This window comes from Bison bison, unplaced genomic scaffold, assembly GCF_000754665.1.
Source record: "Bison bison bison isolate TAMUID 2011002044 unplaced genomic scaffold, Bison_UMD1.0 scf7180017864110, whole genome shotgun sequence".
Classification (NCBI taxonomy): domain Eukaryota; kingdom Metazoa; phylum Chordata; class Mammalia; order Artiodactyla; family Bovidae; genus Bison; species Bison bison.
The window spans coordinates 1,040,475-1,053,708 of NW_011494682.1; the positions used below are offsets into that span (position 1 = coordinate 1,040,475).

The window sequence follows — 13,234 nt, forward strand, 5'->3', positions numbered from 1 at the left end:
AAAGATGTACATACAGGATGCTGATCTACATAGTGTTTTCACTGTTTTATTTCTCCTTTGAAGAGGAATTACATGCAATTTTTGCACCATTCTGTTTTTCATGAAAATTCCACTAGTAACAGGTGTTATTTTGATAATATCTGTTTTGATATTTCGTAATGTAAATTTTATTATTTTATAATCACAAAAGTGGTTATTAAGGAAGTCCCAAATAAGTTCTTCATAACACATAGATGACATGATATAGAAGAAATAATGAAATTCAAAAAAGGTTTTGGAAATATGTAACACATACGGATTTAAATATTATATAGCATAAACCCAACTAAAACAATCATTTTCTCAAAGGCCTATAGTGTTGGAAAGCTTTTACCTTAAACCACATTACAGCCTGAGAAAACGTGATAGGTCCAAGCCCAGACATTTATTTTTATTTGCAAAACTGTTTGTTATTTTATAATTCCCAATTTTCTAGGGTCTATCCCACCCCAGAATAAAAGCCAGCATTTATGACTATTGTCACTACATAATCCTAACCAGGCAGAATCCAGGGGTTCACCATTCTCTTAGTAGCAGTATTAATTTGCTAATCCAGTAGGACTTCCAGATTTAAATGTCCTGCCCAGTAGGAAATCTGGAATAATCAGTTCAAAGTTTCTGGGAGTCTTACGATGACTGTTGAACATCTCTGATCAAGCCCTTCAAAAGAGAGCTGCTTTCCTCTGACAACTGCTGCTTTATTACAAGATTGACTTTTTTATGTCAGGGATTCTATTAGAAAGGAGGTCAACTTGGGATCCTGAATCATCTCTACAAGAAACGTGGGTTCAGCTAGGGCTTAAATTCATTTATGGAAGTATTAAAACTCAACAATAACTCATTTGGAGCAATTGTTACCAACTTTGTACTTTTTAAAAGGAAAAAAGTCAGCCTTTAAATACAAAGAAATACAGTGTCCCTTTATTTGCTATTGCAGTTCTTATTCTAAGAAAGCTGAGTACATTTTAAAAGCACACACAGATAAATAGTTCTGTAGTCTGAAATTTCCAATTCAAAAGCAAAAGGAGAGTTTGCAAAACATGCTCTCATGCAAAGAACTGCCCATTTATCACCATTTGATGAAAATGTGTGTGTATGTGTGTTGCATATATATACACAGCAAAGTTGGAAAAGATGAGGCTTTGAAAACTAGTCCTAGAAAATAGATTTATCCATGCCAATTTGTGTATGTTTCTGTATATATTTTAAATACAATAAGGTTGATTACAAACAGGAGGTTCATTTTGTTGACTTTTTTTCAGAGAGGGTTTCTAACATTCATAGAAAGAACTGAAGAACGAAGCCATAGACATCAACAATATTTCAATATATATCACACAGCAGAGTTAAAATCATCACACCAGCTCTTTTTACATCTCATTGCTACTGGTAATTTCTCCTAATTCTTCCATCATTAATTCCTGTAAGGGCTTTTCAGCACTTATCCTACAAAGCACAGTTTCCTCGTGTGGGTTTTTAACTGTTGATTCCTGTGCTGACAGATGAGATGTGTTGATGACCACAGTGTTTTTAGCTCTCAGAGTGTAGACTTCCTTGGACTTTGCTCTTTTTTGGCAGAGCTGGAGGTGAAAAGCATCTTGGAAACCACGACGAAAATTTTCATTGAAGAAACCATAAATGATGGGGTTGACGCTGCTGTTGCAGAAGGCCAGCCAGTGTGCAAAAGGGTAGATGTAGATATTGATGACCTGCAGTTCATTTGGAGACAGGTCAACATAATCTGAGAGCATCATCAGGGTCCACAGGGGCAACCAGGAGAGAATGAAAAGCAGAGCCACGGTCAGGAGCATCTTAATGATCTTCTGCTTCTTCTTGGATACCACGTGCCACTGCTCCCGGTTCTGTTTGCCTGTGTGGGGCACTTTCCTCTTGAACAGTGAAATTCCAATCCTTCCATACATGATGACAATGAGGGACAGGGGAGCCAGGTAGATATTGGCAAACAGCACTGTGGTATAAATCCTCCTCATTTCCTGACTTGGCCAGTCTTCCCGGCACCAGTAGACTGGGCTGGTTTTATCCTGGGAGTTGAATCTCACTCGGTAATTTTTTTCTTCCTGTACATGTAACATTACTGCAGATGGGGACATGATGGCAATGGCCAGGACCCAGATAATCATAATGATGACAAATGCCGTCTTGATAGTGAGCTTTGGTTTAAAAGGGTAGATGACACACCGGAACCTGTAACGAAAGGCAAATATCAGTGAAGGACTGCTCATAACTTCTGGCTGAGTCATTAATTAAATTTCAGTAACTGCAGTCTTCATCCACGTTCTCCCTAAAACGTAGAAAGTTAGAATTAGGAGAGACGCATTTTCTGTAATTATTATACGAGATTAATTTCAACTCAAAATACGAATAAGTGGAGTATATCAGACACTATTAATAGTAAAAGTACTCAGGCTTCCCTGGTGGTCCAGCGATTAGGAATCCGTCTTGCAGTGCAAGGGATGCTGGTTTGATCCCTGGTCTGGGAGGATCTCACATGCCGCAGAGTGGCTGAGTTGATGCATCACAACTACTGAGCCAGCGTCTAGAGCCTGTGAACCACAATTACAGAGCCCATGTGCTGCAGCTACTGAAACCTGCGCACCTAGATCCTGTGCTCCGTAACAAGAGAAGCTGCTGCAACAAGAAGCCTGTGCATCACAATGGAGAGTAGCCCCACTTGCTGCAGTTAGAGAAAAGCCTATGCACAGCAACGAAGACCCAGCACAGCCAAAAAGTAAATTAAATAAATAAATACAATAAACCTTTAGAAAAAAAGCACGGATGTATGCATATGTATTTACAACTGATTCACTTTTCTGTATAGCAGAAATTAATACAACATTGTAAATCAACTCTACTCCAATAAAAATTTTAAAGTTATAATAAAAATGTTAGTGTTAAGCAGCCCATATTGAACATTTAATATTCTGTTCTAAGGTCCTTTTCATTGGTTTGCATGGATTGTATCTTTAAGCCTTTTATGGGGAAAAGTCTTAGAAAGGGTAAAAATTCTTGCCCATAATCACACATGATTGTTGCACATGTGGTTTGGCTGCAGAGCCCATATTCTTATACTTTCCTTCATGCCCTTCTGTGGTCCCCTCACATATGATCTGTGTGCTTGGACATGCAATTTGCTTTGGCCAGTTAGTTGAACATTAGCAAGCATGGTATAAGTGGAAGCATGAGCAATTTCAGCTATAAGACATAGAGTAGGAGAACCACACCCAGCCAATCTACAGAGTTGTGGGAAGTACTGAACACTGCTGTTTTGAGCCACCAAGTGTCTTGGTGGTTTTTTTCAGAGCTGTAAGACTCTGAGAGTTGCCAATTATGAGTTCTGTTTATACACCTTCCTGGTGTTCCATATCTTCTAAGGAGCATGAAAATTCAACATCAATATGAAGAGTAACACTGGTTCATTTTACTGCTGTTAATTTTTGTCATTGTGATTCTTAATGTTATTATTGATGTTCATTATGTTCATTATAAGATAACCATGTGCTCAGTCATTCAGTCATGTCTGACTCTTTGTGACCTCATGAACTGTAGCCTGCCAGGCTCCTCTTTCCATGGAATTTTCCAGGCAAGAATACTGGACTGGGTTGCCATTTCCTTCTGCAGTATAAGATAACCATACAACTATGCAACTGCATAACACATTTTTCAAAGTATTATCATCTATTGAATTTTCTAGGATTTTTTTGATGACTCTATAAAACTGAAATGTTATGAAACTTACTGTTTTCCAGATCTGCAGGTAAGAAAACAGAGTTTTTAAATGGCTTAGAAGCAACCCAAACTAATTTATCTAATATCTTTATATAACGACTAGTTAGCTTGAGCTTTTACTACTCTGTTGTCTTTCTTTACAACTCCTTCAAAGCATATGTAAAGTCTTGTTTTTGTTGTTGCTCAGTTGCTAAGTTGTGTTCAGCTCTTTGCAACCCCATGGACTGCACCACGCTAGGCTTCTCTGTCTCTCCACTATCTCCCAGAGTTTGTTCAATTTCATCTCCATTGAGTCGGTGAAGCTCTCCAACCATCTAATTCTCTGTCACCCACTTCTCCTCCTGCCCTCAATCTTTCCCAGCATCAGAGTGTTTTCCAATGAGTTGGTTCTTCACATCAATTGTAGTTTCAGCTTCAGCATCAGTCCTTCCAATGAATATTCACGGTTGATTTCCTTTAGGATTGACTGGTTTGATCTCTTTGCAGTCCAAGGAACTCTCAAGAGTCTTCTCCAGCAGCACAGTTCAAAAGCATCAATTCTTTGGCTCTCAGCCTTCTTCATGGTCCAACTCTCACATCCTTAGAGGACTACTGGAAAAACCATAGGTTGGACTATATGAGTTTTGTCCACAAAGTGATGTCTCTGCTTTGTAATACACTGTATAGGTTTGTCACGAGGCTTCCCTTGTAACTTCCAAGAAGCAAGCATCATTTCATTTCGTGGCTGTGGTCACCATCCACAGTGATTTTGGAATCCAAGAAAATAAAATCTGCCACTGTTTCTACTTTGTTCCCATCTATTTTCCATGAAGTGATAGGTCTTGTGTCTTAACCTCCAAGTGTTCATCTAGTCTTCTAATCAGTGAATTCTCCCATTTACTCACCCTTAAATTACAGATAACTTCATAGGTGCTGTTCTAGGTATTTTTGCTCCTCTTGTAAAACAATTATGGAAACTTCAAGTATTATTTTTTCATTTATTCATTCATCAAATAACGTATTATACCTTGTTATAGCAGGCCAAACTAGGACATGAATCATCTCTAATTATTTAATTTTAAAATATGAAAACTTTACTAGTTTTATTTTATTACCGAACTCTTAGTGTGTGTGTGTGTGTGTGTGTGTGTGTGTGTGTGTGGTTTCTCAGGTGGTGCAGTGGTAAAGAATGCTCCTGCAAATGCAGGAGGCATGGGTTTGATCCCTGGCTCAGGAAGATCCCCTGGAGTAGGAAATGGCAACCCACTCCAGTATTCTTGCCTAGAAAATTCCATGGACAGAGGAACTTGGCAGGCCACAGTCCATGTGGTCACAAAGAATCAGAAATGACTGAGTGACTGAGCATGCACATGCATACACCCCTATCTCCCTCTCTCTCTCTCTCTATATATATATATATAAAGGGATACATACTGTGGATACAATTTATGTATATATAATGCACAAATATATATACACACAGATACATACTATGCATATGTATATATATTATATACTACATATATATATATATAAAAGGATATATTATGAATACAATTTTAAACAGATATGCCCAAATGTAGTAGATGACACATTTTTCACTGGTTAGGTAGAATAGTTGCAGACATGCTCAATTTTCTGGATTCAGAGTTTGGGGTTGACCTACCTATCCACTGCTATTGCAACTAAAGTAAAGACAGAAGCCGCAACGGATATTCCCTGAACCAAGCCACTGATCTTGCACATTGTACTTCCAAAAGGCCATCCTGAAAGGGAAATGGAACAGTTAGTCTTCAGAGAGATCATACATGTATATTTTAATTTCACTGAAATTTTGAAGAGAAAGACATGAAATTAGATGTATGTAACTGTTTCCTAAAAGATCCAGGGAACAATCAACGTTTCCCATTATTTTCATTAATATATTCAGAGCTTTGTTTTTCAGTATATTAATAATGTCAAAGCTTATACAGTAGTTTCAACATTCTATATGCTCTAATAAATATTTTGCATCTATTAACATATCTAATCCCCACAACAAGCTTGGAAGCTTTATTATTCACCTCATTTACATCTTTTTGATGTGTTAAAAACACATATATGTACTTTATATGTTTGAAGGTATTGGCAAGAAACTTAACTCTCCTGGAAGAAAATCTGAGAAAACATTATTGATAGCTATACTCAAAACATTAAACAAATCAAAAGATTATGCCCTTATTAAATCCAGGAAAACAAAAACATTTTATAAGAGAAAAGGTTGCTATCATAGTACTCTACATGGTTCAGCAGGAGTAAGGTACATATAATAATAGTAATGCATACCCTAAATATTGATTTAACAAAAAACAATGATGTGCTCATATTGAGAGAATGAGGGAGGTGAAAAATGAATGTATATTTGTGGCTCTGTATAAATGTGTCTGTTGGTATTTATACCAAATTTCAACCAGTCATGTTGTTTTTCCAATTTCACATTCAGACAGTTTCTATGGATTTACATTCTTTTGCCCTAGTGCTGTCAGTTCAGTGGAGTTTGGTGAGGGAAACTATCTCTTGGGGTAGAAGAGGATAATGAGAACTAAATTGCATCTTCTGCAGTTGGATAATATACTAGAATAAAAACATGTTATTCAGAAATATTATAGTAATTACCAAAAATAAATGCAAAAATGCTGAATGTGGCTGCCTCCTGGGAATAGGAATCAGGGGTAGGGAAGGATACTGTATATGAAAAAACTTAACTAGTAATTTAATTATAGATATTTATGGGAGACATATTGAGATCATTTCTTAAGTTTATTGAGACAACAATTTTTATCAACTCTTTTTGTCTAGCACATCTTAAAAATGTACATCATTTTTTTAAATGTACATCATTAATAAATATTGCTTTTAAATGACAAGCATCATGGAAACACAGAATTTATGTAGTATATTATGATAGAATAGCCACTCAAACATTCCCTGACTCCCACTTCAGAGAAAGGAAAGAAACAGAAATAAATTCTTAAATCTCCATTTTTCAGTAAACCTATGTTGAATGCCATAATGGAAAAGAACTGTGATATGACTTTTGTTATTATTGTTTAGTCACTCAGTCGTGTCTGACTAAACAGCAGTAACAACAAACCACACCACAGTTCTTTCCCCTTTTGTGGCATTCAACATCAGTTTACTTTCTGGGCAAGATTACTGGAGTGGGTTGCCATTTTCTCCTTCAGGGAATCTTTCTGACCCGGGGATTGAACCCACATCTCTGCATCTCCTGCACTGCAGGCAAATTCTTTACTCCTGAGCCACCACAGTAGCCCCATGATATGGCTTGTTTGATCTAAATACTTTTTATATTTTCTTATACAGATTTGGAATACGAGTATCTTGAGTGCTATTCATTAGTTTATACAACAAATATTTATTAATCAGGTACTATGTACCAAAACTCTACCAGGAGCCGTAGATACACCATTCCTATACTTCTGGGGTGTATAATGTGATGTTTTGTGCTTGGTCGCTCAGTTGTGTCCAACTGTTTGTGACCCCATGGACTGCAGCCTGCCAGGCTCTTCTGTCCATGGGGATTTTCCAGACAAGAAAACTAGAGTGGGTGGGCATGTCATCCTCCAGGGGAATCTTCCCAACCCAGGGATTGATTACAGGTGGATTCTTTACCAGCTGAGCCACAAGGGAGGGACATAAAGTTGTGTTAGGAAGTGGTAATACGGACCCGGAAGTCCTCTAGGGTAGCACCCGAACCATTGTTTATGCTGCACATGTGAATTACTACTCCATGAATGAAACTACCACTTTGTGACATATCATTGGTCCTGCTGCTTGCCTTCCATCAAAAACTGTTGGAAATCTCCCAACCACCAGGGAAGCCCAGCTAACCCCAAGAGGGTTTAAATATTTATTTACATTATATCAAAGACCTGGTATTAATGGAAACCACACTTAGCAGTTCTTTGAGCTTTATGATCCATAATAGTCTCAATAACATTCCTACCATACTATATGTGCTCAGAGCTGTCAAAGAAATTCAAAATCTTCAGTAAGAAGTGTCATTATTCACAGATGACTGTCAGTGAACTCTATAAAAATCAGCCTCCACATCTCATCTCTGTCACTTGCTTTACTTTTCCCCATATTTTTTTTTATTCTCTGACTGTTTATATAGCTTTTTAGTTTGTTGTTTTTTATCCTCCTTTATAATGTAGGCCTCATGAGGACAGCTACTTGGAGAAGTTCTTGGAACTCCATAAATATTTGAAATGAATGGATGACCGTACCATAGCTGCAGGGATATGGGACAAATACTTTTTTATATTATCTTTGAGCTGTACACAAATCAACATAAGTGAAGTCACTCAGTCGTTTCCAGCTGTTTGTGACCCCATAGACTGTAGCCCACCAGGCTCCTCCATCCATGGGATTTTCCAGGCAAGAATACTGGAGTGGATCAACATACCTGCTATAATATTGTCCAGCAGTGTGATAGGCATACAGAATATACCAACTAGTAGATCACTTATGGCCAGGTTCAAGATGAAGAGATTAGTGACTGTGTGCATATGTTTGTTCCTCATTACAATGAAGCAAACCACTGTATTTCCCACCATGCATAGGAAGAAGATCAAAAAGTAGGAAATAATGAAAATCGCTGCCACTTGAGGCTGGTGAAGATAGTAGTTCACATAGGTGATATTGATATCTGAGTACAGATCATGTGTTGTGGCATTATTCCAAATGTAATGCCAGTTTTCTGTAGAGTTTGAATCCCATTCATCACTCATGATGGACCTGAACAAAGAGGCAGAAAAGAAAAACATGATTAAAAATCAAGAGAATATAAGCTTAAGAGAGCTTTAGAAAGATGCTTTTAAAATTCCATGGAATTTTGATGGATTTTCTCTAAGGACCCCTGGGCTTCTCTGATGGCTCAGTGGTAAAGAATCCACCTACCAATACAGAAGATGCAGGAGATGTGGGTTTGATCCTTGGGTCAAGAAGATCTTCTGGAGAAGGAAACAGCAACCCACTCTAGTATTCTAGACTGGTGGGCGGCAGTCCATGGGGTTGCAAGGAATCAGACACAACTGAGCAAATACACACACACACACACACACACACACACACAGTGACCCATAAGTTTTGCTTAAAAGGGCTTCCGTGGTGGTTCAGATGGTAAAGAATCTGCCTGCAATGCTGGAAACCCAGGTTTGATCTCTGGGTCAGGAAGATCCCCTGCAGAAAGGGAATGGTTACACACTCCAATAATAGAAATGAGTTATAAATCAGACATTCAAATTATTAGGATTCTAATCAAGAGCATTTGAAAATTCCACTTTGTGCTACAAGTAAAAATTATTATTATGTCATTTTCCTTGATATATTCTATATTATTCATTTATTTACCATACTTTCTATCCACTTGCAAAATTTCAAGGGAAATCCTGCAAAATTCCTCTTTCTTTTGCCTTCAAATATCATAACCTGTCAAAATCTACTTGTTCTAACTAACATGCCTTGAGCTTTCCTGATATTTGAATGAGATGAAATGTATACATCTCAAAAGTTGCATTGAAAAGAGCTTACTGTATTTTCCTTATTCTGCTTTGACTCAGTTAATTGGCTATTCTTTTTATATAGTTCTGTATGTAGACATAGCCACAAAACTGAATTTCTTAAAATAGGCCTGGGTTACTTATCTTGGTTTCACATAGCATAATTCAATTCACATAGTATTTATGCAATAAATATTTATTTAAAATCTATATATCTTAAGAAAGACAAAAATCAATGGGTGTCAGAGGTCCCTGGTAACACTCCCAAGTTTGGTGGTTTATTAGAAAGACTCACAGGACTCAGCACACTGTGTGTGTGTGCTAAGTCACTCAGTGGTGTCTGACTTTTTGCGAGTCTATAGACTGTAGCCTGCCAGGCTCCCTCTGTCCATGGGATTTTCCAGGCAAGAATACTGGAGTGAGGCTGCCATTTCCTATACCAGGGGATCTTCCAAACCCAGGGATCGAACCTGCATTTCCTGCATTGCAGGTGGATTCTTTACCACTGAGCCACCTGGGAAGACCAGCGTATAGTGTATTCACAGCTAGTTTTAGTATAGCAAAGTGATCCCAAGCAAAATCAGCTTTACACATGGAGTAAAATCTGCAGGAAACCAGGCACAGGGTTCCAAGAGTCCTAGCCCAGTGGAGTCTCACAGGACATGCTTAATTCTTTCAGTGACAAGTTTCACAACAAGTGTTAAATGTTGTCTAGGAGGAAGGCTTGTTACTCCATTCCAAGGTTTTTAGAGAGAGATCAGATGGGCAACTTCTTTTTAGTATGTGTCTAAATTCTAGGCTCCCAGATGGAAATTCAATGTGCAGCATGAACTTTGTGATTGTATAAACAAACTAGGCACTGTGAGCCACTCTGCCATTTAAGGAAAGCTTGTATCAAGATAGGGAGCTGTTTAGAATTTATTTAAATTCCCAGACTCTAATCCAGCTTGCAAACTGGGCCCTTCTAAAGATAGCACACTCGGGCCTACTTGTTAACTCTTTTCTGCGTGCCTTGTAAATTGGATAGAATGTTATATGTGTCCTTAAATGAAAATCAACTTGATAGTGGACATGTACTATGGAGCTCCCATATTTGTGTTTTTAGTAGTTGAATTGTTGAGGGTAAATCCAAATGTCTTTACAGGTAGATAATCAGACCCTAGTTTGCAGAGACTGAACCATTTAATGACCTCATTATCATTTAGCATTTTTTAGTCTTTTACCAAGTACACATTTACATCATATTAGGGGAGCATGTCTATTTTTGTCAGTGCTATATAAGATTAATATATGTGTTACTTACTTCTGATACTTGACTTTGGATAGTTTTTGTATTTTAGGTACAGGGAAGGGTAAACAAGTTTTTTACTAATAAAAAATAACTCAGTGAGGATCATTTTTCTCCAACAGCTCCCATTATTTTGCCATTTAATTTCTTCCCTTTCCTCAAATTTTTAAAATTCGTCTTTGCTTTTCTGTACTTCATATTCCTAAAGTTAGATAAAAACTGGAAGTGAAAAGCAAAGTGAGCATGGGATCGGGTGAGGGCTTGGAGAAGAGAAAAAGAAAGGAATTTGAGTAGAACCAACTGTAGGCTGCTATACAAATTCAAGCTGAGAAAGTCTTTGGGGTCCAGAGACGCACTGAGAAAACCTACCAGCTTGACAAAAATCATTTTAAAGTTTCCAAAAGAAAAGCTTTCACGCAAATATTTAAAGATATTTGTACCTAAGGCAAGGAAGCACTTTAAATACAAATGAGAAAGACAGGAGAAAAATGTAGGAAGGTAAGAGTTACTAATAAAAAACATTTTTCTGTGGATTCAGTTAGAGCTGGCAAACATATGGGTAGAATATATCGTAAGATATAATGCTTTATATTTACACATTCTTTTTTCTTATAACCAGGCTGAAAGCAACCACGTGTGTCCGAAGCAGATATGCATCCATGATGTATCTGTTGAGATTAGAGGGTTAGGAGGATTAATACAGAATCTTCCAGTGTATTATATTACACTCCATGTCAGTCTTTCAAGACAGAAGAGTCTCTTTTCCTCTTATTCCAATCGATTTTTTTTCTTTTAATTTGGATAGCTCTGGTCTTAGTTGTGGCGGGAAGGATATTTAGTTGCTGCTCATGGACTCTCTAGTTGTGATGTGTGGATTTAGTTGTTCTAAAGCTTGTGGGATCTTAGTTCTCAACCAACCAGGGATCAAACCCACGTCCCCAGCATTGCAAGGCATATTCTCAACCAGGAAAGTCACCCAGTAGATTTTTTATAAACTAAAATCATATTTTGTTTTGGGTGCCAATATGGATTTCACTAATCCTATTATTGGTTTGCTAACTGCAAAATAGCACGCAAAATGCAATGCAAAGAGTTAAAGAGTCCATCATTTTAAGTGTTATTTTCTCCTAACATTCAATTATAGAATTTTTGTACATGAGGTCAGAGCTTTGACCATTAGATTAACCTACAATAATATGACTTTGGGAACAACATCATCACTCATAGAATTACTATAGTGAAGTGGAGAAAAGTCAGATCCTGATTTATCTCAATGTAATACATCAGGGGCAACTGCTCTTTGCTATTCATGTATCAGGCATCTTTCTTACTGGGCACTTAAAAGTTCCATACCGTTGATTAAAAAGCTTTAAATAAAATGTACCCCTGGTTGAACACCTTTAAAACTAAAATTATTTAAAGTATACTCTGTGAACCATATTTGTTTCTAGATGAAATAATATAAGGAGTAAGAAACTTGAGTACATCAGTTTGAGGAAGGCAAATTTACACATACTGATGATTCAGTAGTTTCAAAATGCTTCACTGAAAATGTGTAATGTCTTTTTAATAACAGAAAGTATAAATGTTACAAGTTAGAACATACATGCTAAATAGATAAATTGTAAACATAAGCCATTTTACCAAAAATTAGTCTTATATTCTCTATTTCTACATGGGAAAATACCTGATGAATACAATACTTGGTTGTGAGCTTTCTTTTTCATTCATTCATCTTCAATTCTGGAGAGAAAAAATAGGAATAATAGGATAAACTTCATGAGTTCCATTTACAATCCTGTTATGACAATTTACTCATTTTTTAAAAATATAAATTTATTTATTTTAATTGGAGGCTAATTAATTTAAAAAATTGTATTTATTCAGATTCGTCTATAGGAAGAGTATCTAGGTCTTCAGGAAGAGAAGTCAGGAGAAGAAATGATTTAAAATTTTTTCCTTCTTGGAATTGTACTTGCCAAAACACTGCCAGTAGATAGATTACTCTGGAAGATGGAATGGTTGGATAATATTTTTTTTTTTTGCTTATTTATATTTCTCAACTTTTTTCTTATTTCCAGATTTTTTTATAGTCTGGGAAAAATGCTTCCATATTATTATCTGAATTCATTTGTATAGAATAAACCACTTGACATAGCTTAAGTTCCTCTTATAAGTTCACAATAGTAATAAGTTATATGTTGTTGTTTAGTTGCTCACTCATGTTTGACTCTTTTGTGGCCCCATGGATTGTAGCATGCCAGGCTCCTCTGTCCATGGTTCTCTCTAGGCAAGAATACTTGGATGCTTTGCCATTTCCTATGCCAGGGGATCTTCCTGACACAGGGATCAAACCCAAGTCTCCTGTAAGTCTCCTGCCTTTCTGGCTATAAATGGTGTTACTTTACCCAAAATAGTTGTATCCCCCAAATTTCAATTAGGAAAGAATCCATAGAGACTCTAATTTATTAGGTTTAAATATACTATAATACAGTGTTTACACATACTATAGAAAGAATTATCCATCTGAAAGAAGAGTCCATATTCTTTATTCTTATATCAAAGACTCATTAAATAGACCAAGTTGGCAAATGTCAGCAAGCATTGTTTACTTAGA

The 13,234-nt window shown here is 36.8% G+C and overlaps 1 protein-coding gene across 1 annotated transcript; it reads right to left on the reverse strand.

Moving 5' to 3' along the window:
- Positions 1 to 938: 938 nt before the first annotated feature.
- NPFFR2 (neuropeptide FF receptor 2) lies at positions 939 to 8,558 on the reverse strand. The gene is made up of 3 exons (XM_010839083.1): positions 8,234 to 8,558; positions 5,432 to 5,531; positions 939 to 2,244 (listed from the first exon to the last, which is right to left on the reverse strand). The coding sequence occupies exons 1-3, from the start codon at positions 8,556 to 8,558 to the stop codon at positions 1,410 to 1,412; spliced, it is 1,260 nt and encodes a 419-aa protein (XP_010837385.1). The 3' UTR covers positions 939 to 1,409.
- Between the last annotated feature and the right edge of the window lie 4,676 nt (positions 8,559 to 13,234).

Excerpts from the sequence above, each read along its gene's own strand:
- NPFFR2 (XM_010839083.1), bottom strand. The coding sequence starts at position 8,558 with ATGAGTGATGAATGGGATTCAAACTCTACAGAAAACTGGCATTACATT. Across the intron at positions 5,532-8,233 it reads GCTGGACAATATTATAGCAG|GATGGCCTTTTGGAAGTACA; the intron begins GTATGTTGATCC and ends TTTCCCTTTCAG. Across the intron at positions 2,245-5,431 it reads GTTGCAATAGCAGTGGATAG|GTTCCGGTGTGTCATCTACC; the intron begins GTAGGTCAACCC and ends CTTTCGTTACAG.